The 27,866-nt window shown below is 33.5% G+C and overlaps 3 protein-coding genes across 3 annotated transcripts in view; all 3 read right to left on the reverse strand.

Annotated features, from left to right (window-relative positions):
- The window catches only part of LOC132720230 (uncharacterized), a 72,604-nt gene that overhangs the window by 32,344 nt on the left and 12,394 nt on the right, over positions 1 to 27,866 (reverse strand). The gene's annotated exons all lie outside the window — the stretch shown is intronic.
- Positions 677 to 7,254, reverse strand: LOC132720254 (IgGFc-binding protein-like). Its single transcript, XM_060704346.1, has 5 exons — positions 6,045 to 7,254; positions 4,884 to 4,978; positions 1,905 to 2,005; positions 1,447 to 1,518; positions 677 to 736 (listed from the first exon to the last, which is right to left on the reverse strand). Exons 1-3 carry the CDS (start codon positions 6,973 to 6,975, stop codon positions 1,925 to 1,927), a joined length of 1,107 nt encoding a protein of 368 aa, XP_060560329.1. The 5' UTR covers positions 6,976 to 7,254; the 3' UTR covers positions 677 to 736; positions 1,447 to 1,518; positions 1,905 to 1,924.
- The window catches only part of LOC132720213 (IgGFc-binding protein-like), a 57,829-nt gene continuing 44,584 nt past the window's right edge, over positions 14,622 to 27,866 (reverse strand). The window contains exons 8-10 of the mRNA XM_060704293.1: positions 16,304 to 16,375; positions 15,460 to 15,604; positions 14,622 to 14,699 (exon numbers count right to left, since the gene is read on the reverse strand). Coding sequence (XP_060560276.1) covers positions 14,695 to 14,699; positions 15,460 to 15,604; positions 16,304 to 16,375 — 222 coding nt within the window. The 3' untranslated portion in view covers positions 14,622 to 14,694. The remainder of the gene's footprint in view (positions 14,700 to 15,459; positions 15,605 to 16,303; positions 16,376 to 27,866) is intronic.

Here is a 27,866-nt window from a genome sequence, read left to right on the forward strand (position 1 = left end):
ATACAATTAGATACATATAGAGCAGAGGGCAATACAAAGATACAACTTATATTTCGAGCAAGAAATGATTACAAGAACAATTTAAATATATTCATCTGATTATCTAATACACATTGCAATTCAATTTGACAATAACATAATAGTTACTTATTATATTTTTTCTTTTTGTCCGCAGTGATGTTGTGATAAATAGATTACAGACTATTGTGTTCAGATTTCTTTTTGTTAAAAAAATGGGCATATGTTTGATTTTATCATCATCATTATCAATACCATCACCCACAAATATCACCTACGAATGTTGTGTAAGTTGAGATGCAAGGACAGACGCACAGTGCAATTTTAATATGCCGCCTTTCGTGGGCATAAAACGTGGGCCTATGTTTGCATTCATGATCATCATGATCATCATCATCAATATGATCACCCATAAATATCATCGTCATAATTATCATAATTATTATCATTAACATTCTTCTTCAAGTTATGGTCACTTTTCTTATCTATTTCTTATATTGTTAAAAGGAGTATGAGTGCACTTACAAATATATGTAAAATATTTACACATAGATGTATAACGAAATAACATACCAACAATTATGACGTCAGTGCCATTTGGTGACGTCTTTGAGCAATCGGCATTGCAAAGGTCAGCGTCGCAGCAGGTTTTACATACGGGCGTTGATCGCGATTCTCGTGCAGATGTGACGTCAGTTTGCCTCTTGTGCGAAATACACTAAAAATGGGAAAATGTTACACTTTATAAAAAACCTGTTTCCGTATCTTTTTTAAATTTAGCACTTATATAATAATAGATACATGAGGTTTTTCTTCAGGAAAATCATATGGCCTTTCTTAATATATATCAAGAACATAAAAGATTCAAGCCCTACATCGTGAGTGATTGTTACAGACTGAATTTGGTGGTACCCCTAACTTTGATTTTAATGGAACTGGAACAATCAAAGCTCTTTTTTTTATCTACTTTTACTGTATCTTATTGTAAGTTCAAGTTAGACCTAGATTCTAAAGATGGAATTTCATCCAAAACGTCGAAGAAACAATTCCCTTAGCCTATTTGGTTTATTTAATTGTTCAATCATTGAGAAAATGACTTTCTGGTGTGAAGGCTTGTATTCTTAACAAAAAACATTTGTCAAAAGTTATTTTGTTATAGAAAAGTGTGATTTTTTTAAATATAAAATCATATCTTCATAGCAACGATTTTAAATTTTGAACGAGATTTTAATGAAAAGCAAAAGTAAATAAAAAATGGCTGGATTTGTTGGATTATTTAATGGAATAAAAATTGTGTTACAGGTCAAATGTCTATATCACCGTTAAATATATAGTTTCCTTTTTTCATCACTAGCAAAATCGGTATCAATGTTTCAGGGAGAGCAGGCATTCATAAAAACGCTAAAGTGTTGTATTTTATATCAATACCTGTTTGTTATGACATTTTGCTGTGTAATGGTCATATACACCACCCTCGTCATACTTTTCTACACTACAAACCTAGAAACAAAATAAAAATATTTAAAGACGATTTGTTAGGTTTCTTCGTCACATATCTGCTCTCTCACTCTAATGAGGAACTGCCAACAAGTTTTTTCCATTTATTTCGTAAAGTGAAACCACGTTCATGATTGGTAACTTTGAAGCCGTTTTATTTTGTAAAACTTAATTTTAATAAAAGAGCATATCAAAATATACGCTCATTTAGCTGATACTTGGACACACTACTGTTCAACAAAGTGAACGGCATTGAATATTCAACTGATACCTAGGAAAGTATCCAATGTATAAAGAAAAGCAATTCATCTACAACCACAGATGATTTTTCTACTGATTACTATACCTATGCACTACATAAATAAGGAGTGTGTAGAATGGCGTCTTACCTCGTCTTTGGAACACAGCCTTACTGTCCTACACTCATCCATATTAGAAACATACGAGCAGTCGTAGCATAACGGTCCTCGTAGTTTAGGGGGAGGCAAACCTGAAATTGCCATTTTTTTTAAAGATACAATGTATGATGGGCATATTATAATCATTAAACTGTAATACAATGACTATAACAAAATTGTTTATCTTTGACAGCATAAAATTCCTAAAGGATAACATGAGAAAAGATTTCAACACCATGCCTTAAATGTATCTTTTAGATATCAACTATTTTTATTTAAGCCGGTATTTGACCAAAATTCTTATTTTGACTTCTTGCCTGGCTGTCAATATGAAAGTTTATACCATAGACTATTGAATGTTGAAATGTAAAACCCAGGAACGACTTCCATTCTCAACTCCCTTCACTTAGTCGAAGGCCGTTCAAAGAACTAAGTTATGGTCGTTTTTTTATATCCCTTTTTTGTTGTTATTTTGCTGCATACCACCGCCAAAAGCCATTTTAAGATGCTATGCAAGTTTTATTATTATTATTATATTTTTGATGTTGTATCTAAGCTCTTTCGCTATCACCGCGAGTCAAGACAGTATGACGTTTTAGTTTGTTGACGTCTTTTCGTCCTTTTTGCTATCACCGCGAGACAAGTCAGAAATATTTTTGCAACTTGTTTGCGGTTTTTCGCTTTTTGCTATCACTGTAAAAAAATACAGAAAATCTGTTTTAACCATGTTTGCGTCTTTTCGCCTTTTGCTTTGACACCGCGAGACAAGACTGCAATCTATTTTAAACTTGTTTTCATCTAGCGCTGCGTGACAGTAGAACCAATCAAAACAACTCGGGTGACTATAAGGAGTCACCGGAGACAGCCCAGTTGTACGGATTGCGGCAGAACAAGGTATTTACGACATACCATGTATTTTATATTAATACAGTTTAAGTATCACAAAGGAAAAGTTCTATGTAGTTATATAAAGTATAAACTTGTTATGGTTACTGACTGCAAGTAACAAAAACGTTAAAAATTGTTTTCTTACCCTCAGCTCCACAGCCGTTTGAATTGCAAAGTGATGAAGAGCAGCAGTGAACACATTCGGATGTACTCTGATTTGTTTGTCGTTTCTTACTAGAACATTGCTGTTAAAGCAAAATGAATCAAAACATAATAAAAAAGACTTTTCCATATATTACATGTCTTGAATTTACATTGAAATCATCCTATGTTTCTTTCGAATGAATTCGTGAATGATCACCTTGATCGCCGCTATAAACAAGACAATTCGTTTACTTTATATCCCCCGGCCCCCCCCCCCTCGAATACGGGTTATTATTAATCACAAAAAAAGTCCAAAAACGGTCATAGACGAGTTCATTCTTTATCATTTCAACATGTTGGATTCTCATTCCTTTATCATATATATAATAGTAAATACATAACAAGATATTGTTATATTTTACAAAATATTCAAAAAATTGTTCTCGAAGGAAGGTCATCCATAAAGGTTCGTTTAAATCCAGTAAGTAGTTGCCAAGAAGTATCGTTGGCAGACTATTACTCTGTATATATATATACTATATAACTATTCATTGGCAGTTTTGTTATGGGCATGCAGATGATATGCGGATATTATCTCATGCGCATCCGGAAATTACCTCGGAAAGAAAATTCGGACGGAAGCATGGAGGAACCTTATGGGGTTGTTTTATTTCTTTTTTAGTCTTTTTTACATACCACAATCAATTTTTATACACCATAATTTATTTTAAACCAAGAATTTGTTCGGGATTAACTTCATAATGTTAAGTTGTATTCAAAACATACCCATAATTGTAATGTTTATCCTCTAAGATCGGACGTAAGGATTGACGGACGGACAATGACAAAACAATATCATCTTCCCATTTCATCGGCGGAGGATAAAAACATTTCAATAATGGCCTGGTCCTTTAAAGAAAACATTATTTCGAATACAAGCCTGTGTCACTGTGTATGTGTCTGTTTAGTTGATTGTTTGTTTGTTTGTTTACCTCGGAGGCCAAGCATCCGCTGTTGTACTTCACCTGCCCACTGTTGGTTTTATAGGTCTCAACATGACATACCTTAAAAATACAAATCACGTATACCATGTTTAGATCGCCTATAGTATGTCTGGTCTACGATGTCCGTTAGGACCAGTGCGTTTTCTGTGAGAACTTAAAGCGCGAAGAACTCGGTACAATGGTGACAGTCCATCGTGGTATTGTCACCACCGTACTGTCGCGCTAACCTATGGCACTTAAGTATTATCACCATCGTAATGTCATGCTTCGCGCTTTTCGTTCACAGAGAAAACGCTCTGGCCATAACGGAATACCATATTGCCATGGCCAGACTGCATCAAATAACTACGGTGTTCCGTTAGGGTACAGCAGGAAGGTTAAGCGCGGCAGTACGATGGTGACAGTATGACAGTACTATGATGATAATGCGACAGTACGATATACTGTCACCATCATACTGTCACCATCGTAATACTTTTGCGATTTTTGTTTTCAAACCTTAACGGAATACTGTTCATATAACTCTAAATTTTGCACCATAGTACATCATTTTGATACATTTGTATTTACATGTAATTATATAGTTTAAATAATATTTTCATACAAAATTGCATTTGCAAGTTCGTGAATTAAATACATTTCAATCTCTGCAGTGCGGCCTTAAGTAGAGCAATAACGTCTTTGCAACAACAATATACATGCATAGTGCAATAGTTTCACTGTATAAATTAAAACACATAGGGACACATACGTTCTTTACCATTAAAGCTTGTTTATTTGTTTGTTATATTTTACGCCTTTTCCCAACAGTATTTCAGTCAGATAGGCATTAAAGCTTGAAAGTCGTCGTTTGCTGTTTACAGTGTCAATGTTACTATAAGCTTTAAGTCCGACTTACAAATTGTAATGATATGAAAATGTAAAAAATGTATACCTGGCCGCTCGAACATTTAGTAACGGCGTCACAGAGGTACAAATGAGTCATATCCTTACAGTCGAAACACTTTAGTCCGTCATTCCCTGTGCTCTCTGATAACCAAAACAATATGGAAAGAAATACAATTGAGTAATACTATGACAATGTAATGAGAATTAGGTTCTTATTAATTGTGCGAGTAGGTGCTACATCTATATTGGATTCCAAATCAATAATACTCCGGTTTGCATAAATTAAATGTTACCAGCACCTTTATTGTGTACTGGAGTGATTATGGTCGTTGACTTGAAAACACTTACCTCATACCGCTGTGGGTCTCTTTCAAACGTTGAAAGTAGCAAAATGAAAAACCTCAGAAAGCTACTACAACATAATATTAGAACGTAAATATCTAAAGAAATTTTTTTTAAAATGTATATACGGCTATGTTATTTCCATAAAATTATGGTAGACTCTCAAAATAGTTATGATAAAGACTTTCTCTGTTGTTTAGCACACATGCATATTTCATATATTACTTATTACATTTAGAATAAAATTATCCTGAACAAAATATCATCCGATATGCTGTTATTTAAGTAGATTTTTATCATAAAGCAATGATTTCATGCATACGCATAAGCATATTTCCAAACATATTTCTATCATTCTTATACTTTGAAATTATTTTTTTTCAAACTTCAAGCATAATATTTTAACTTCTGACAGCAGACACATAGTTAAAACACATCAAGTAGCTTTTAAAAAGTGTATTGTGGTCTCAAAAATTATCCATCAAAATGATGATTATTGACAACAAAATCCGCAATTATTATCACCTGTAAAATTTTGCTTCACACAAAGCACAGAAATTACTAAACGATCTTACATAACTCCACGCTGTTAAAACCAATCCTTTCTTAACATCTTTTATTCCTTTCTTAACGTACAGTATGTTTCGATATTGTTTAAATGATACGTTATCATGCAAAAATGGTATTAAGAAATGAATGATGTGTAACGAAATATTACTAGCCCAGTTAACATTTCATTAAACATTCAATCATGTATAACAAGAAAACAACTCTTACAAATTAGTACTTATCCGTCACAAGAGAACCAACTATCAAGCAGTTAAATGAAGTTATTTCTAAAAAAATTCTTGCATTTAAACTTTACCTTTGTAATCTCCCAATCCCAGTGGGTATCCATAAGTATGATATGTCGAAAAGCCATATTGTATTGCTCCAAATGTTCTACCGGTCACGTGATACAGATGATATTCACCGGAAGACAATTTGTAGACATTAACAGTAAACGTCTCATTGTTTGCGTGTGTCACATAGCTTTGAAAGCTATTTCCCATTTGGTTTCCATTGATTCTTAGTCCAGATATATCCTCAGTTTTTGCAATGATTGTTAAATAATGAGTAAAGTTTTCATTGGTTACAATTACGGAGAAATGATAGGAGTTTCTATATTGAATGATTGCCGGGACTATAGACATGAAAGTGTCACCAGTATCAGCAACATAATAACATGTACTGTACAACATCACCTGAACAGGTTTGTTTGCAGAAACATACATTGTGACATTGCCGCTTAAAATTTCATGAAAATCACCAGCTTTCAAAAGAATTTGCATACTTTGATTCATTGTATTACGAAATGTGATAGATGTGTTTTGAGTTGAGCTATATATTCGCACTACATGATGTGATTTTGGCGGTACCGGGGGAACGATAAATTCTCGAGCGAAATGTTGGGTAGGCAAAAGTTGCTCTACAATATATTCTGCATAGGCACATGTTATTGGTACTGATGTAGCCTCGTGACCAGAGAAGACGGCTACAGATGTATTGCTGCTAACTCTTGCTCCACTTAAATCGTCATGTCGTCGAACAAGATACGTATCAAGTCTATTCAACACGACTCTAAGTATCTTTTTGCCGACATGTATACTGATGTAGGTGGCGTCATGTAAAGCAACAACTAGAAAATCACTTTTATAGCTGGAATATGGTTTATACGACGATATTATATATTCAGTAGACAACATGGCCGTCGGAAGTGCCAAAAACCCTTCCCATGTACCAATTGGATATTTCATAACAGTAAGTGTGACGTCGACATCTGTTGTCACATGTATACCCTTGTGTTACACAGTTGTATTTAACTTTGTTATGGTGTCACCAGTTACCTTGTATTCTAAACTTTGATTAAAACTACGTGTTGTGTTTATGCCTAAATGTGGTATATAGATTATAGCCGTTCCAGTCATATTTGAGGTAATGAGAAGTGAAAACTCTAGCAAATTGTCGTTATATGTTTTGAGTATACTTATGTAAAAGTCTCGTCCAAAAGTGCCTGAAAAAAATGTAAAAGCGATCAGTCAGAATCACGAAGGAACGCTAAAAAATGATGGCGTATATAGCCATTTAAAACATTCTAGTAAATTCTCAATTAAAAGTTTCGTCACATTATGCTTTGTAACACCGCACTTTGGGGGCCCAACGCACTTTGGGGTTCGACCCCAAAGTGCGTTATGTACTTTGGGGTCCGACCCCAGAGTGCGATACGCACTTAAGGATCCAATGTTGGCCCCAAAGTGCGTTAAACAGGTACATATGCATGGTTTAACATCAGACAAACGACCGCACTTTGGGGTCATAAAAAGTCAATCAATAAAATGGAATTTTCATGATGTTTTAAATGATATACTGTAATCAAAGCCAATGATAAACAAAATTCAAGATATTAAATAGACGAAAACCATGTGCCCTGAATTATAATATACTCAATAGGGATTTTAAATGATCTTGGTCAGATAGTGAAGAACTTTCATCAAATAAAGAATTTGTATCAATTTACAAGCTCAAACTTTTTTTCTTACATTTTCCATTTATTTTAAAAGAATGTACAACTTTCATTAACATCATTGTTTTTAGATAATTGCATCATTTTCCCGGGTTTTTTATTTACACATTTTATGGAAATATGATAGTCTTAGCAAAGACAAATGTATAAATCCTGGGAAATCTAAATAAAACATTTCAGTAAAGAAATTTTCCTGATAAAATCATGAAAAGGCCATTTATTTAGCTTATCTAAATGTGCCAATTAAGAAACTTGACAAGGTGTAGATGCGACCTTAAGTAGTAGTAGTTCGTAACTATTTAAGTATATAGTCACACATTAAGAACACATTAATTAACCCTTTCGCTGCCAGAGGGTTATTGTTTTATTGTTCACCTATTTGCCAGAGGGTTTTCTAAGAAATTACTATATTATTAATTAATATAATTATTATTATTTCTTATTAGTATTAAAATAATTATATATGTTTCCAAATCTGTAAGTATAATGATAATTATTGTCGATGGTATAATTTTCTTTATATTTATTCTTATTCTTATTATTATTATTATTTATTTATTATTATTACTATAATTATTAAAGAAACGGCTAAAGCCGTCCATATGGCAAATACGCCGAAAACAACAGGGACGGCTTAAGCCGTCCCTATGGCAGTGAAAGGGTTAAGAACGAAACTTCATAAAAATGTAAAGTTCTCATTTAGGGGTCTAGAGGGGATGGTGAGGTGTCAATCGCCTCGAGATTATAAAATTAACGTTTTAAAGGCCTATTATGCTTTTATTTGTATTTCTTAAAAGGTTTTTAAGTTTTGTGTACTTCTAAAGTATCCAAAAACTTACCCATTGGCCAATTACCAAAACATCTTTTTCATCTGTTGCTTTTTGAGTACAGTTATAGTGAGTTAGTATTTTATATGGAAGTACCATATTACATTGTTTACATTTTGCTACTTTTATGACAAATTATTACACATTTTTCGCTAAATTATTTAGGTAACAAGCATCTTACATTTCTCTGATACCATCAATTAACACTATAAAATTCATGTTTTCCCTTTCTAAAGAAGTATGTAAGATTTCCCATTAAAAAAGCCTCTGGCGAACGGTTGTTACGGAACTTACAAACAAACTTAAGTTTGTTGATAAGCTTAATAATGTATTTGTAAAAATCACTATTTATAGTCCGATCGAGAAACTTTATATTCTACCAGAACATTGCAATAGAGTATATTTGTAGTTCTTTGGATAAAAAATATTAACTGCATTTATTTAAAGCATCATATTTAAATAATATTAAGGTATTAAATAGACGCAAAACATGTGAATTATAGTAGAATCAATAGGGATTTTAAATGATCTTGATCAGTTAGAACTTTCCTTAAACCATATTTAAAATGGGGCACAATATGGCACCAAAAGTTATCAAGTAAATGACTGACAGAAGATGATACTTTTCGCAGCATCTTTTAATTTTAGGAATTCATTCACAATTTATGTACTAGAGTGCCTTGTTATATGGACACAATTTTCAGATATTTCAAGTGGTAAAATTAATGAAACTATTATCAGTAAAGCATCAAACAAAGTATCAACCGTCATCTTGAACTCCACCGCAAATATTTCAATGTCGCAGATCGAAAATAAGTCAGTACTTAGTATTTAAGCAGAACTCTGTTGACATCTTCAAAACTCTTGCACCCAAAGTGCGTTAATATGCAGCATATTTACGCAGTTTGGGGTCAATTTCTCGATTATAACCCCAAATTGCGTTGGACCCCAAAGTGCGATGCGAAGTGTAACGCACTTTGGGGTCGGACCCCAAAGTGCGTTGGACCCAAAGTGCGGTGTTAGAATGCCTTCACGAAATTTGTGATTGAGTTTAAACAAACTGGTGATATTCAGTTGAGTACTTGCGCCGTTATTATTTTATCAACCACACGTATCGGTGTTGGTCAACTGTCGTTTTCACTCTTTTAAATAAATCGAATTGAATCCTTGCGCTATCATGAATCGGCTGACGAAATTACAGTTGCATGGAGAGGTTATAGGAACCTTCTATTTACTAGTGCCACGTTATAGATATAGCGTTTGTACGCGATAGCTAATACGACCGCACGTGATAGCTAATAGAGCTTACGTGATAGTATTACGTGACTTCCAGTCGTCTATTACCTATGCACGTTAAAGTCATTATGTGACCATGCGATGTGCATGTGTGCACGCGTACGTAATAACTATCCTGTGATCACGTAAAATTATTGTGTGTGTGCGTAATATATATAGCGTGACCACGTACTAAATAAAAAAAATCCTATGTCCCCTGTATGCCACCTTGCCACCGTACAAAATTATTGCATTGTTTTATATATTAATTACTAATAAACGTTTGCCCAAATATAAGATATGACTGAATTAATTAGTTTATGCTACTCATTTACTGAATGCTTGTCTATAAATAGTCAGGGTGAAAGGATACATGATTGTCATCTCACAAGAATCATGATTATTTGCCTCTATTAACGAATGAGTGTCCCTATGCATTTTCTTGATAAATTGAAACTTAGTCTTTGAGCTAGGGAAGGCCTAAGTTTGAACATTTCTAGCATCTTTTTCGCATAAACCGTATTTTTTACCGTGTAAACGTGGCGTCTATTTGAACAATCGCGCATGCGAGTTTTAGCTAAGCCTTCATCAAACTTAATATTCACATTTCGGTTCTTTCCGTCAAGCTTGTAATAAGGACCTCGGGTACAGAAGAATTACACAGAACGGATACGGACGTTCGGTCCATCCTACACTAAACTAAATCTATAGATATAAAAGTTAACAATTTATTATTCATATACATGTACTTATTATTATATTTGTAGAAACAAAAAGTACACAAAAATTTATCTGTAGACGATTTTGGTAATAATTGAACATTAGAGGGCATTTTTTAAATTGAATATGATTGTTAGATATGTTTTAAAATCAGGTAAGTTTTTCATGTAGGCTATATGTAATTTATACATACAATGTTTACTTGACTGACATTGGGATTTCTTATACATAGAAGTTGCATTAAAAGAGGCATATAATTTTATCTTACCTGTGCACCTTGTTTGTCCAAACGTATGAACCAAAATGAATGCAAAAACCAAAACACGATTCTGAAATGTTATTTGAAATAATTTATGCAAATGTTATCTGAGCGTTCCCAAAATAAAATGAGAATAAAGAACAGCAAAGATAATTTTGTTTCTTGACACTTTGAAAATAATTTCTCACACTGAATGACAGTTTTAAAAGTTTATTCAGGAGTTAGATAAATTATGAGAGCAAAATGCGACGCTTGTTTCTATAGTCAATAATAATTTTGATTTCAACAATGTTGAAAGCGATATCATTTGAGCGTCTTTTGCCAGTTCGGATTTAAGAAACAAAAAACCTTGAATAAATGTGATATGCATTTTCACGGGGGAGGAACTGTTACACCAGGGATGAAATTCTTATGATAATTTGTCATAGTTCTGTCATAGAGTTCGACGGAAAACTTTTGTTCATACTACAAAATCACTCGTCAGAAATTTTACTCAAATCTATCAGATTTTAAGCAAGAGGCGATGAAAAATGGCCTAAGAATTAAATTTTGACACATAATACAAGATGTTAGGGAAGCTTTATCATCAAAGTTTACATTTAACACCTTAAACTCACGTTTTAAAGATGAAAACACAAAAACTCCTGACAAGTATTCATAAGAACTCCATCCTTCGTGAAACAGTTCCTGCTTCTTGATTTTGACAAATTGACAAGTAAAAACTTACCATTGTAACTAACATCATGCAACGTAGAAAGCCTGTCACTATGTAACAATCACTAAAATTTAATAATGACCTAATTGATAAGGAAAATCTTAAGAGATAAAAAAAATTTCAGTTCACAAAAAATTTTGATTCACCTATTTTTGGTGGCCATCAGTTTATCACACGAACACATCTATGGTGGGCTTTCGTTGCCAAATTTCCAAACATGCTAAACTGTTCATTGTATTTGTATTATTGACGAACTGAAATTTATCTCTGTCATTATGAAAACGAACTTCTTGCATTCACTTGTCCTAATTTGTAGGTTGGAAGCCTGATTAAATAATTCATGACTTTCCTTTTATGTCGCTTGTGTTAAAATTGATATGTACATGTATATATCGATATAAATATATTGCCATGCGCACTAACTTTTGCGCACTAACTTTTGCACGTGTGTTTACATGTATTTAATTTTTTAAAAAATAAGGAAAAAACCCTTTCCTTTTCACAAAATAACATATACATTTTATAATTTGGAATGGTACATTTACAACCCCGTAATAATTGAGGTATTCTACATAGTTCAGACTATATTATGGGACCACTCAAAGCGACAACAAATACGGATTTTCCGAGACATGTGTTTTTCATGAATGCTTGACGCTCCCTACCACTAACCTACAATCACATTCGGGAATATTCGGTATTTGGAACAAGCTCCTGTTGATACGGATTAGAAGTCATCTTAATTCGCGATTGACTTGTCAGACTAATGTATTAATTTTCCAATATGCTTTTATTATAAGAGGTGACCAAAAACCTACCATAAACTAAAGAATTTAGCATTCATGGTAAAGATGGGACTTTTTTAGGAGAATAACATGCCTGACACATCGAAATGATCTTGATGTATAGGGGTGATCGACTATTTTTTTGTATTATGATCCCAAAGATGATTATCCCCCTTTTTCACTGATTTGTTTCTGCTGATCACAGAACTGACATATATTTTTTTTTAAATTAAAATATCCAAATGAAAACATATCCAAGATACCTATGAATCAGTTCATTTTCGTAAGAAAACTATGTAGCGTTAATTTCTAAAATATACATCATACTCGTGAATATCACATTTTCATCCAATCACCTGATGTCCACTAGATTTTACTGGTTTCTTGCACTTTTTGCAACCAATCGATGTTACAATACAGTAATCTGACCAATTGTTGGAAGAAAAATTAAAAGCCGGGACCAGGTATTGCGACAGGAAAAAGAACTCGACCATGGAAATTAGTTATTTTTTAATATTTTGTCTAAAATACACATTACATCAAATGATGTGTTTCAACGAGTCGATATCATGTTAAACAATTGGAAAACTTAATTACGATATATTTCAATGTTATCTCTGATTACATTGAAAAAAAAAACCTTTCGGATGTTTCCTCAATTTTTGAATATATTAGTGTGACCTGAACTGCGCATTGACATGCTTTAGTCTTGTGGATATAAAATAATATTTTACAGATTAGAAAAGCTTTCTTTCTGATTTAAATCATTTAGAACAACAAATATTTAAATGAATAATGATTTCTCTCAACAATGTTGATGTTTGAAGTGAGCAAAATACGTCCAGAAGTTTCCGGACACTATATTGGTCAGATAGCAAAATGAAATGGGCTTGGATAAACGTCAGCTTTTGGACTTTAAATTAATAATTTGATGAATGAAAAACTGTTTCTTGTTAATGTTACTTACAAGAACAATTATTATACTTGATTTACGATTTATTTCACAAAAATCTTTGTTAAAGTACAACATAAAAACACATACTGAATCAAAATAGTTAGAAAAAAGAGTTTTTCAGCACAAACTTGCTTTGTATACATAATTATCACGATTTAAAAATATGAAGGGATTTGTCATAATCAATCTAAAATATCTAAAAGACAGACGTAAAGTGCTTATATTTGTCTTTTCAAAATATATGATATATATCCACAATATTGTTAATGAAGAAGTTATTTGAGGACAGGCTAAATAACAAGGACATTTAGTCACCTTGGAACTTGTAAAATATCGAAGAAAAGTTCTATTTCATGTTCAAAGAGAGTGCAAGCATAACGTTACATGGCGCTAATGGCCTATTGTATAGTTTTTGAATTGGGTGCCCGCAATTATTCTATCTTGCCATGGAAATTAGCAATACAAACATTATTAACAGTCATGGTGAATAGCTTCTGGATTTCCCTTTGATTTTAGCCAATGGTTTTGTTTAGATTTTCAATTACCAATATACGAATTTAAACTAAGAATTCGCACAAAAAAACCGGATTTTTATGCAAAGCGTATGTGACAAAATTTTCTGTTTCTCTAAGCATATGGCGTCATTTTACACATAAAATTACCCGTATTTGAACTTGGTCTAAAAATTCTGAAACAAACCTCTGATCATATATCTTATAAATATTTCATATAAATAATATTACGTCTATAGCAACAACAAAGATTTGTTGTGACTATACCAACATTAAACACATCTGAAAATAGTGGCCAAATACCGAGAATTGCATGAAACATATTAAGTTACTTCGCACTTTGTTTTATAAACTGCAAGTATTGCAATAAAATATCACATGAATATCTTTACACAAATCATAAAAACTGTTCATGCTACAGTTATATATTTGAATATTCATCCTATTTTCGAGCACTCTCCCCAAGTCCCTGCTGTACACACTTTAACTATGGTTTTACTGTAAACTGAGTAACTAAATTTGTTGATGAACATGTGTTTAATTTTGTTACCTAGGTGTTCTATGCATCGTCAGTCATGGAAAGCCAGGAAAATGTCACATGTGTTAAAATATAAAAATACAAATTTGGATATAACTAAATCACTTATTAATGTTGTAGTTTGCTTAATCTGACTGGATGGTAAACTTGATTCAATAACCACTGTCGCCATCAAAGAGGGCTTGAAATATTTTCCTTTTTTTTCATTCAATTTTGTGACGACCTTCAATGATAAAAATTTCTATTTTGTTATACTTCGAATCTCTTGAATGATTAATACATAAGTAAATTGATGTTAATTTTGTTTTTATTAAGATAAAGTTTTTCTCCCATCACCAAAAAGTAATTTCATGACAACGTCCGAATTCATCCTGAAAGAGAAAAAACAATGCATTAATAAGGGAGTTGCAAATCTTTAATTTGAACAATTACAGTACGTCTCTAGAATAAGTTAAATCAATTTCATTTACATATTCTCTGTTTTCATTCGAGAAAATAATGCATGATAAATTAGCGGGCAATTTGAAGATACAACATCCATACATATTAATAAGTATCATATATTATAACAAAAATAAACAATTCAAACATATTTATCTGATTATGGTTTACACATTACAATAACCTAATTATAGTAAGGTATTTTTTTCCTTTTTGTCCGCAGTGATGTTGTGATTGATAGATTACAGACTTCTGTGTTCAGATTTCTTTTTGTGAAAAAAAATTTGGAATAGACTGACTTTCGTCATCATCATCAATACCATCATCATCATCATCATCGTCATCATCAATATCATCACCCACAAATATCATCTTTACAGTCCGGACACGAATGTTGTGTAAGTGGGGACGCACGGACAGACGGACAGTGCAATTTTAATATGCCGCCCTTCGTGGGCATAAAACGTGGGCCTATGTTTGCATTCTTCTTCATCATCATCATCATCATCATCATCAATATTATCACCCAAAAATATCTTCGTCATAATTATCATAGTTATTATTATTAACATTCTTCTTCACGTTATGGTCACTTATCTTATCTATTTCTTATATTGTTAAAAGGAGTATGAGTGCACTTACAAATATATGTAAAATATTTACACATAGATGTATAACGAAATAGCATACCAACAATGATGATGTCAGTGCCATTTTGTGACGTCTTTGAGCAATCGGTATTGCAAAGATCAGCGTCACAGCAGGTTTTACATACGGGCGTTGATCGTGATTCTCGTGCAGATGTGACTTCAGTTTGCCTCTTGTGGGAAATGCACTTTAAAGTGAAAATGTGACACTATATAAAAACCTGTTTCTTACTGTTTCTAAATTTACCACTTAGATAACATTAGGTTCACGAGGTTCATCTTCATATCTTTAATCTCAGGACAATCAGACGGCCTTTATATATATCAAGAACATAATAAGACATATGAAGAGACCACCCCCCCCCAAAAAAAAAAAACAGAAAAAAAAACCAAACAAACGTACCAACAAACAAAAAAAACGAAAAAAACAAAACATACACACAACAAAAACCCAAAAAGAACATGTTTGTTTCTATAAATAAATAAAAAGGTCCAAGCGATTCATCTTCAGTGAGTGTTACAGACTGAATTTGGTGAAACCTATATATAACTTTGATTAATATTGAGAACTTTCCTGTTATTTCAATCACCGAACCACATTTGTCAAAAGTTATTTTGTTAGAGAAAAAGATGATTTTTTTATGTAAAATCAGTTCTTTATAGCAATGATTTTAAAATGTGGATATCAATGCAAAACAAAAGTAATTGAAAATCGTTCGATTTGTTGAATCATGTTAATGGAATAAAATTTCTGTTACATGTCAAATGTCTATATCAACGTTAAATATGTAGTTTTCTATTTTTCATAACTAACAAAATCGGTATCAATGTTCCAGAAAGATCAGACAATCATAAAAACACTAAAGTGTTGTATTTTATATCAATACCTGTTTGTTATGACATTTTGCTGTGTAATGGTCATATACCCCACCCCAGTCATACTTCTCCACGCTACAAATCTAGGAACAAAATAAAAAACACAATTTTTTAAAGATATTTTATGTCAAGTTTCTCATCACTTAACTGCCTGCTCATTCTAATGAGGAAGCTACAAAGTAGGTTTTTTTCTTAATTTATTTCGTAAAGTTAAAGCCATTTTTGTTTGTTTGTTTGTTTCATTTAACGCCTTTTCCCAACAGTATTTCAGTCATATAGCGGGTAGTTTTCCCCAAACCAAACGTTTTTGGAAGTTTAAATAAATACCAAACTACCCTTCCCCCGCGCTAAAAATACCCCCAAAACATTTTCCCGGATCGAGCCCACCCAGAAAGGGAACTGGATTTTAAAAATCATTGACTTAACCCCTTTGACCACCCGGGGGCCCGGGTTTTCTAAAGCTTAAATTTTTAAAAAACGAGCAAAATCAAAATAACTTATATTACAAAAATTTTAAAAAGCATTGAATTTTCGACCGGGTGCCAAGGAACGGGAACCAAAAAATAAAGAATGAAATGTCAAAAATTTTTTTAAACTAACAGGGGGAAAAAAAAAAGCGATTTAACCCACAAACCCTTAAAAATTTTTTTTTTCTAATTTCTAATTTATACACTTCTTTAATACGAAGAGTTTTTAAAATGTTGTTTTTACCCTCGTCTTTTGAAAAACAGACTTTTCTGTCTTACACCCCAATCCATATTAGCATACGAGCAGGGTTTGCCCTAAACCGGGGCCCGTTGTTGAGGGGGGGCAAACCCGAGAAAAAATGAATATGATTGGGGAAAAACTATAAAAAATTTAAAATTGAAGTCCTGAAAACACCAGGGCGTTTTAAAAATTGTTGGGCATTTTTTGCCTTTTTTTTGAAAAGCGGCCCAAATCCCAAAAACAGAATTCCCCTTTTTAAAATTGGGTTTGGGGGTTTTTTTCCTTTTTTTGCCAGGGGGCTGCGTGGGCAGCAAAAACCAAATCGGAAAAACCCCGGGGACCCCAAGAAGCCCGGAAAAGCCGAGTTTTTTACGGGTTCGCAGAAAAAAGAATATTTATAACGCACCATTAAAAACATTTAAAAAACCCCCATTTATTTTCTTAAAAAAATTACCGTTTTTGGGATTACGAAAAAGGGGTTCTATGGGATTTTTTTAAAAGTTTAAACATAAAAACTTTGTTTTTGGTACTGGGTAAATGCACGTAACAAAAAAAAGTCAAAAAAATTGTTTTCTTTTTCCCTTTAAACTCCCCAAAAACCCTTTTAATTGCAAGGTATGAAGAGCAGCATGAACAAATTCGGATTTTACTTTTGACTCGTTTTTCCCTTTCTTAAATAAACATTTTGTTAAGTTTAAAAAAAAAAAATTTACAAAATAAATTGAAAAAAACAACAACACTTTTTCTAATATTACACATTTTGAATTTACTTTACTATCATCAAATGTTTCTTTCGAATGAATTCGTGAATGTTCAACTTGATCGCCGTTACATTCAAGACAATTCGTTTACTTTGTATCCCGCGCTGAATACGGGTTATTATTAATCACTTTATGTTCTTAACATTGTTTTGTCCAAATATACAGTGTATATACAAAAATAGTAAATAAATGACAAAGATATTCTTACAGTTTACAAAAATATTCAATAATTTGTTCTGGAAGGTCAAGGTCATTTGGAGCTTAAGGTCACGAATTAATTTTCAAGTATTTATCAAGTATTGATGGCTTCCATAAAGTTTCGTTGAAATCCAGTAAGTAGTTGCCAAGAAGTATCGTTGGCAGAATATTACTCTGTATATTTTGGCCATGCAGAAGATATGTGCATCTTATCTCATGCGCATCCGGAAATTACCTCGGAAAGAAAATTCGGACGGAAGCATGGACGGACTTTCTTAGGGGATAGACCTTATGGGGTTGTTTTATTTCTCCTTTGGTCTTTTTTAAACATCACAATCAATATTTTTATACTCGACAATATGTTTTAAGCCAAGAATTTGTTCGGTATGAACAGGGGATAAAAACATTCAAATCATGGCGTGTTCCTCTAAAGAAAAAAAAATTGAAGACATTTTTTCAAAGAATCAATAACATTTTTACTTTTAATATCTATTATGGTACAAACGCATGCGTGCGTGCGTATAGTTGTGTGTGTCACTGTGTATGTGTTTGTTTAGTTGATTGTTTGTTTGTTTACCTCGGAGGCCAAGCATCCGCTGTTATATTCCACCTGCCCAATGTTGGTTCTATAGGTTTCCACATAACATACCTTAAAAATACAAATCACGTTTACCATGTTTAGATCCCCTATCGTCTGTCTGGTCTACGTAGTTCTGTTAGGACCGGCGCATTTTCTGTGTGAACGAGCAGTTTGAAGCACGGAAGTACGATTGTAACTGTCCGTCGTTCAGTGGTATTGTCATCACCAAACTGTCGCGCTTGGTCATCATACTGACGTACTCTCACGGTCTTGCTGTCAGAGAAAACGCACTGGCCCTAACGAGCACCGTAGTGGTCAGACTGTATGACATAACAGTACGATGGTAACAATTTTTGTGTCGCCTCTACGGAGTAGTGGCTACATATAGGGATCACTTCTCCGTCGTCTGTCTGTCCGTCTCTCCGTCCGTCCGCACTCACAGGAGAGTATTTATGTGGCTAGAGGGACTATAGGTAACTGTTCTTTCTCTTTGATGTCATTCATTCTGTAATGCTTTTATGTGGCTATTTTCTTTTGTGTGGCTAAAAAGAACAATAGAGAGAACAATAGAGTAGCCACATAATTACTGTCCTGTGAGTCTGTCTGTCCGTCGGTCCGTCCATCCGTCACAAAACTTGTCCGGACTACTCCTCATAAACTACTGGTGCAATTTCATCCAAACTTTACAGGAATGTTCAGTGTCCCAACATGAAATTGGCCATCATGAGGCGACACATGTGATACCTGATCGCTCTTGTTGTTAATATGAACATGTAAATAAATTATACAGTTTCAATACTATTTTCATACAAAATTTCAATTGCAAGTTCGTGAATAAAATTTATTTCAACCTCTGCAGAACACTTTTATGTAGAGCAATAACCTCTTTGCAATAACACTATATACATGTATGTATAGTGCAGCAGTTTAAATAAAAACACATAGGGACACGCATGTTGTTACTCTACCATTAAAGCTTGGAAGACGTCATTTTCTGTTTAAAGTGTCAACGTAACTATAAACCAGGTCAACAAATGGTAATGATATGAAAATGTAAAACATGTATACCTGGCCGCTCGAACATTTAGTAACGGTGTCACAGAGGTACAAATGAGTCATATCTTTACAGTCGAAACACTTCAATCCGTCATTCCCTGTGCTCTCTGATAACCAAAAAGATATGGAAATTGAGAAATACTTTAACAATGGAATGAGCATTAGGTTTTTATTAATTTTGCGAGAAGGAAGTAAATCTTTATTGTATTCCAAATCAGTGATGATCCAGATTTTTTAAAAATGTTACCAGCACTTTTATTGTGAGGCGGAGTGATTATGATCGTTGACTTGAAAACACTTGCCTCTTACCTCTGTGGGTTGTGGGTTCGAGTTGCACCATCGGTCTCGCAAAATATCAATTTTCCAACGTTGCGAGTAGCACAATACACACCATCAGAAGCTACTACTATACAATTATTGAATAGTGAGCCATTGAAAATGATGTCATATTCACCGGTAAATGTCATATTGACCGAGGCGATTACCTCTTTAAGTTAATAGAATAAAATAATCCGTAACACAACATTATCCGATGTAGATTTTTATCTTTTATTAATGATTTCGTACATGCACATAAGCAAATGAACATGTATGCAAACATAGTTCTATCATACATATATTTTGAAAATATTATTTTTCAAACTTATAATGTGCGTTGTCGCCTCAAAAATTATCCCAAATGAAGGTTATTTTTACAAAATCCGCTATCATTTGCACCAGTAAAGTTTTGCACAGAAATAACTTTACGATCACACACACCATCGCCCCCAACAGCCCTACTCTGTATATACAAATCCTTTCTTAACAATTTAGTTTCAATTCATTTCTATATATAACTGTACTAAAAACGTTTTTTATCGTATGATGTATGTTGTGTTACGGATCATTTTATCCTATTCAGTAATACATATAATATGCATGTTTGTTCAACAACACAGACATTACTTTATTACAAATCTTTTGAAAGTCTACCATAATATTACGGAAATAACATAGTATTAACCGTTTATAGATTTTATAAAAAAATATTTCAGTAGATAAATACGGAATATCTTGTTTCAGAAGGTGATCTGTCAAGAAAAGTAAGTATTAAGAAATGAATAATGTTAAACATAATATTACAAACCCCAGTTAAGAATCACATAAAACATTTAATTATGTATTTTAAAAAAAACCCTATTATATACATGTACCAGTATTATTACTTATCCGTCACAAGAGAACCAACTATCCAGCGGTAAAATTAAGTTGTACGATAATAAATAATAAATTTAAATCATTTCTAAATAAAGTAATTGCATTTACCTGTGTAAACCTCCATCCCAAGTGGGTATCCGTAAGCATAATATAAATAAAAGCCATATTGTATTGCTCCAAATGTTCTACCTGCCACGTGATACAGATGGTATTCACCGGCTGTCAATTTGTATACGTTAACTGTAAACGTCTCATTGTTTGCGTGTGTCACATAGCTATAAAAGATATTTCCCATTTGGTTTCCATTGATGCTAAGTCCAGATATATCCTTAGATTTTGCAATGATTGTAAGATAATGAGTAAAATGTTCTTTTGTTGCAATAACGGAGAAATGATAGGAGTTTCTATATTGATTGATTGCCGGGACTATAGACATGAACACGTTGCCAATATTAGCATCATTAAAACATGTACTGTACAACATCACCTGAACAGGTTTGTTTGCAAAAACGTACATTGAGTCATTACCGCTTAAAATTTCATGAAAATCACCAGCTTTCAAAAGGAGTTGCTTATTTTGATTCGTTGTATTACGAAATGTTATAGATGTGTTTTGAGATGAACTATATATTCGCACTACATATTGTGATTTTGGCGGTACTGGGGGAACGATAAATTCTTGTGCAAAATGTTTGGTAGGTAAAAGTTGCTCTACAAAATATTTTCCATAGCCACATTTTACTGGTACAGCTGAAGCTTCGTGTCCAGAGAAAACGGCGACAGATGCATTGCTGTTAACTCTTGCTCCACTTAAATCGTCATGTCGTCGAACAAGATACGTCTCTAGTCTATTTAAGACGACTCTTGCTAATTTCTCTTCGACATGTATGTTAATGAAGGTGTCGTCTTGTAAAGCAACAACTAGAAAATCACTATGTAGGTTGCTGGTATATGGTTGATACGATGATATTATGTATTCAGTAGACAACATGTCAGTTGGAAGTGCCAAAAAACCTTCCCATGTATCGCTTGGATATTTTATAACAGTAAGTGAGACGTCAATATCTGTTGTCACGTGTATACCCTTGTGTTCCACTGTTGTATTTACTTTGGTTATGGTGTCACCCGTTACTTTGTATTCTAAACTTTGATTAAAACTACGTGTTGTGTTGATGCCTAAATGTGGTATGTAGATTATAGCCGTTCCAGTCATATTTGAGGTAATGAGAAGTGAAAACATATAACTATCGGCGTATGTTTTAAGTATACCTATGTAAAAGTCTCGCCCGAAAGTACCTGAAAAATGTAAAAGCACACAAGAACATTAAAGCATGATCTAGGGAATAACGGTCTAGAAAATTCTTGAAAAATGTTTCAAAATAATTTGTGGCTGATCTAAACTAGAGTAACATTAGACTATAAAAGATTAATGGTCCTCGGGATAGATAACTAAATAATGTATAAAGGGTTTTAAAATGTACATCAACAACATAAGATTCAGCACAACGAAAACTGACACGAAAGTTAATGAATAATGAAAATAAGTTTCTGATGCTATTTATTGGTTGTGCAATTGTAAACTGACTTGCTAAGTGCGTATCAATTTCTTCATTGTCTGACTGTATTCTTAGGTCAGCAACATTTTCTACTCTAATTTGTCATTGTTAGTCGTCTGATCACATTTTACATTGACACCGAGGGTCTTTGTATCTCACCGTTGACTCAAAAAGTCGGGCACTTGCAGGGAATTCGGAAATTACTGTTTATCCAGTTATCCGGATATGCATAGATATCACCAAAAACATGTGTTCAAATTAACGTAAGACGCCAGAAAACAAACAAACATTGTGATCCGTTTTGTAATACCAGTCTGACTTGACTGAATGCTTTGTTTATCATCTGGCTATCGTAATCGCTATGTAAGATATGTAAGTCGTCGAACTTACTTAATTCTTGAATGGTTGTATGTAGTTTGACAAAATGATTTTGTCATGTTTATTATCTGATCGATATCAATTCTATATGTGAGTTGTTTCACTGAATGATAGAGTTATTTTTATGTCATCTTTCTGAATAAGTACATTTCTGTAAATCATCCATCTCAATGCTTGTGTCCTTACACGACAGGTGCGTAAACGCTAAGTCGTTTAGTATTATTAAAGGCTTCATCTTACTGACAATATGCATAATTGCTAGTTATATGATTGATGCTTTGGTCATTTTCACGTGTTGTATCTTAAGAAAAAATGGAGTGATTGCAACGACACTTTTGTCAACTTTTGCCGATCTAAATAATGTAACTTTCAAGTTACATAATGCTCAACATTTTATGTCAAGTTGAGTTGAATAAGTAATATATCTCAAGATCAACTATTATAATGGTGAATGACCAGGAATTGATGATGAAATATGTGTATGAAACAATCTAAAACCTACCTAATATTTCATAGTAAATTAGTAAAATATGAAAAACCAATAAGGGCAAAATGTCAAGTTCATTTTTATTTTACTTGTTTGCTGATCATTTACACTTACATGAGTATAATAAGTTTTTGCTTAGAAATCATACCCTGATTTAAATTTAGCAAAGGTCTATTGACTCAGAAACTTTTAATAACAAAAATTGGTAAACTTGTTCACAAAATGTGACGTCAAATCAAAATGGGCAGATAATTTAAACAAGAAATGTCGAACGACACATATGCCCCCTTTCTAGCCCTTGACTCAAATTATTGGTAATTTTGTTATAGACACTTACCATAAATGGTTACATGGAAATGTTCAATCATGGAAAAAAGAAATAATGAAGACTTTTGATAAATAGTTTTCAAGATAATGAGACATTTAAGGCCCCTGTGACCTAGACCTTTGAACTAGTGACCCAAAATCTATAGAGGACATCTAATAGTTATGGCCAATCAATATTGAATTATGAAAACTTTGTGATAAAAGGCTTTCAAGATAATAATTGGAAACCATACAAACATTCAAGAGCCCTGTGAGCTTGACCTTTGACCTAGTGACCCCGAAATCAATAGGGGTAACTTACTAGTCATGAGCAATCAGTATGTGAAATATAAAGACTTTGTGATCGATAGTAGCGGAAACAACTCTGAAATTTAAGGCCCCTGTGACCTTGACCTTTGATCTAGTGACCCCAAAAGCAATATGGATCATCTGTTGGTTAAGAACAATCACTTTGTGAAATATGAAGATTTTGTGATAATTATCTTTTACGATAATGCGCTGAAATCATACTACCATTCAAAGACCCTAAGACTTTGACGTTCAACCTGGTGACCCCAAAATCAATAGAGGTCATCTGCTAGCTATGACTATCAATATATGAAATATGAAGACTTTTTGATAAATAGTAACCAAGATAATAAGGGGAAATCATATTATCATTCAAGGCAACAATGACCTTGACCTTTGCCCCCAAAATCATTTGGGCTCATCTACTAGTTATGACCAATCAATGCGTGAAATATGTAGACTTTGTGATGATTACTTTGCAAGATAATCAGCGGAAGCCATTTAGACATTAAAGGCCCCTGTGTCCTTCACCTTTGACCTAGTGACCCAAAAATCAAAAGAAGCCAACTACTAGTAATGGCCAATCAATATATGAAATATGAAGACATTGTGATAAATAGTAACCAAGATAATCACAAGAAACCATTCTGACATTTAAGGCACCTGTGACTTTGACCTTTGACCTAGTGACCCCAAAATCAATGGGGTCATCTACTAGTTATGACTAATCACTATGTGAAATATGAAAACTTTGCGATGAATACTTTTTTAAGATTATAAGCGGAAACCATTCTGACATATAAAGCCCATGTGACCTTGACCTTTGACCGTATGACCCCAATTACAAATCACTATATGAAATATGAGGACTTTGTGATAAATAGTTTTTAAGATAATCAGCGGAAACCATTATGACATTTAAGGCACCTGTGACCTTGACATTTGACCTAGTACCCCCAAAATCAATAGGAGTCATCTACTAGTTATGGCAAATCACTATGTGAAATATGAAGAATTTGTGATAAATAGTTTTCAAGATAATCAGCGGAAACCATGTGGTCTACCGACGGACAGACCGACAGACAGACAGACAAACCGACGGACAGACAGACCGACATTAGCAAAACAATATACGCCCTTTTTTCGAAGGTGGCATGATTATAATTCTTTTGGACTTTGATGTTCGAAATTCAAAATTTCGCCATTTTTATGTCTTAATATTGAATTCTGCTTAAGCTGGTGCTACGGGCATGTGCAGTAGCTTATGTTTACAATTTTGTACAGGCTCAATCGAACCAAGCTTGCAACAATTTCACTTTGTCGTTTAGTACGTTTTTCTATTTGCTCAATGACCATCAAAGGCACTCAATTTAAACTTAAAATATTGTCTTTTAAAACCAGAATACGTTTCAAAGGGGCAGTGAAATAGAGAAAAACAGAATCCTTAAAATATTGAAAATGTTGTAAGCTCGTTTTTCAGCCTGTTCATGGACAGTACTAGAAAGTGTGAGATACCGTCCACGACTGCTGGCATCGGCCTAAGAATTTTTGCAGAGCTATATGTTCTTTTCAACCTAGACTTTATTGTTAGCTACTTATAAAGAAATTTTTTGAAAACTTGGAATATTTGGTCAGTCTCAATGTCACCAATGTTTTTACAAACAACAATAACTTAACAATAATTTACTCTTACCTGTACATTGTGTTTGACCAAACGAATGAACCAAAATGAATGCAAACATTAGAACACATCCCTGAAGTATATGTTTATTGAAACAAATTATGTGATTTTATCATTAATGTATGTCAAGGCCGTGTAAAGTTCTATTTTTTAGCCCGACTATTCGATAAGAATAAGTAGAGCTATTGCAGTCACCCGAGCGTCGGCGTCGGCGTAACCACTTATGTTAAAGTTTTTGTAATAGTTCAAATATTTCAAAGTCCATTGACATATGGCTTTGAAACTTTGCACACTTGTTCACCATCATGACCCCAACCTGTAGACAGGAGGAGGTAACTCTGACAAGCATTTGGACAGAATTATGCCCCTTTTTCGACTTAGAATTTACTTTAAAGTTTTTGTAAAAGTTCAAATATTTTCAAAGTCCATTGACATATGGCTTTGAAACTTTGCACACTTGTTCACCAACATGACCCCAACCTGTAGACAGGAGGAGGTAACTCTATCAAGCATTTTGACAGAATTATGCCCCTTTTTCGACTTAGAATTTACGTTAAAGTTTTTGTAGTAGTTCAAATATTTTCAAAGTCCATTGACATGGCTTTCAAACATTGCACACTTGTTCAACATCATGACCCCAACCTGTAAACAGGAGGAGGTTACTCTATCAAGCATTTTGACAGAATTATGCCCCTTTTTCGACTTAGAATTTACGTTTAAGTTTTTGTAATAGTTCAAATATTTTCAAAGTCCATTGACATATGGCTTTGAAACTCTGCACACTTGTTCACCATCATGACCCCAACCTGTAAACAGGAGGAGGTAACTGTATCAAGCATTTTTTTTACTATCAAGCACTAAGAATAGTCGAGCGTTGCTGTCCTACCGACAGCTCTTGTTATCTTATGCACAGTAGGATGCGAACATTACGCTAAAATAAACGGAAAGAATACGGCCGAAACGTCGAGACAAGGTGTGGCTCATATATTATTTTGATGTAAAAATCGTCGAATCTAACATTTTGACTGAAAATTATAAAAAAAAGCATTGGTCATAAATGTATCATATCTTAAGAATTAATCTCCGTTATGAACTCAATATCATTTTGTTACTATTATTATTTACTTAAGATTTAAGACAGTTGTTTTTATACCGTCCGATTAGCTCACTAGGTCGATTTCCGGGCGATGTAGGTCATTTTCGTTATGATTAATCATAAAATCATTTCTAATGTCATTCAAAAGTACCTCTGCTCTGGAATGTACAATTATCAGTTATTTGAGAAAGCGAAGGCAACTAGTACTAGTAAACTACTTGACAGCCTGTCCAGGAACAATGCGGTAGCTCAACTGTGCTCTGGTGGTGCCTTGATCCGAAGGGTAAACTACCAACACTACAATCACCATTGTTCCTTATCATTACCTATATATCATGTATGAGCATGTTCATATGTTATTTTGATTTTTGTTATAGTTATGTCCACATGTCTTTCTTTATTGCGTGCTGTATTAAGTTAACCTATTTTACTCTAACTGTCCTGTGACAGTTTCTAGGTGTTAAAAAACCGTCCATTAAAATACAAAACTTGATCTATAGATATATAAAAGCAAAGAAAAGCATACCATTTTTGTTAACATCTTGTTAAAAAGACAGACTATCTCCTTATAACAAATCGCATAAATTGTATGACCCACTCGTTAAAGGACGTTCGATAGAGATAACGGAACCTACATAATTATTACATTTATCTACAAACTTCAGTCTTTGTGCAACCTGTAAACTTGCCAATGTATATGATGCATGGCTTTTTGAATGAAATACACTGATCATGAAAACAAAACAATTTGCAGGAGATTGAAGCAAGCCGACAGGACGTGAAGTTGTTGAAAACTTGGTTCTAGTGAGAAAAATCGTTGCAAACTTGAAAAATAATATGATAAACAAGATCAACAAGGAAAGGTGGCGTTTAATTAACGCAACCCCCCACATCCCAGCAACAAAGTACCAGGAGCAGGAGGCCAAGCAGGACCCCAAACAAAAACAGGACAGGACACAAGGCAAAGCATAGACAAAAAAATCACTCCGATAATACATAAAAGAAAATAACAGTAACCGATAACGAAATAAAGAAGACGATTTATTGATTGATGTACAGGCCAACAAAGTAAAGGGGCACAGGGGAAGGGGACTAACCGTAGACGAGAAAACAGAAAGAAGGGACACAAAATTTCATTATAGTAGTATGGAAAAACAAACAATACATACATCTGAGGAACACAAAGGGGTGCCGCCTTGGAACGATCAACAGCCTAAGCACTGCTGGGGAGCTGAAATCGGTTGTTGGTGCACCAAACCTC

Source organism: Ruditapes philippinarum, unplaced genomic scaffold, assembly GCF_026571515.1.
Source record: "Ruditapes philippinarum isolate M1 unplaced genomic scaffold, ASM2657151v2 ctg9268_1_1_1_1, whole genome shotgun sequence".
Classification (NCBI taxonomy): Eukaryota; Metazoa; Mollusca; class Bivalvia; order Venerida; family Veneridae; genus Ruditapes; species Ruditapes philippinarum.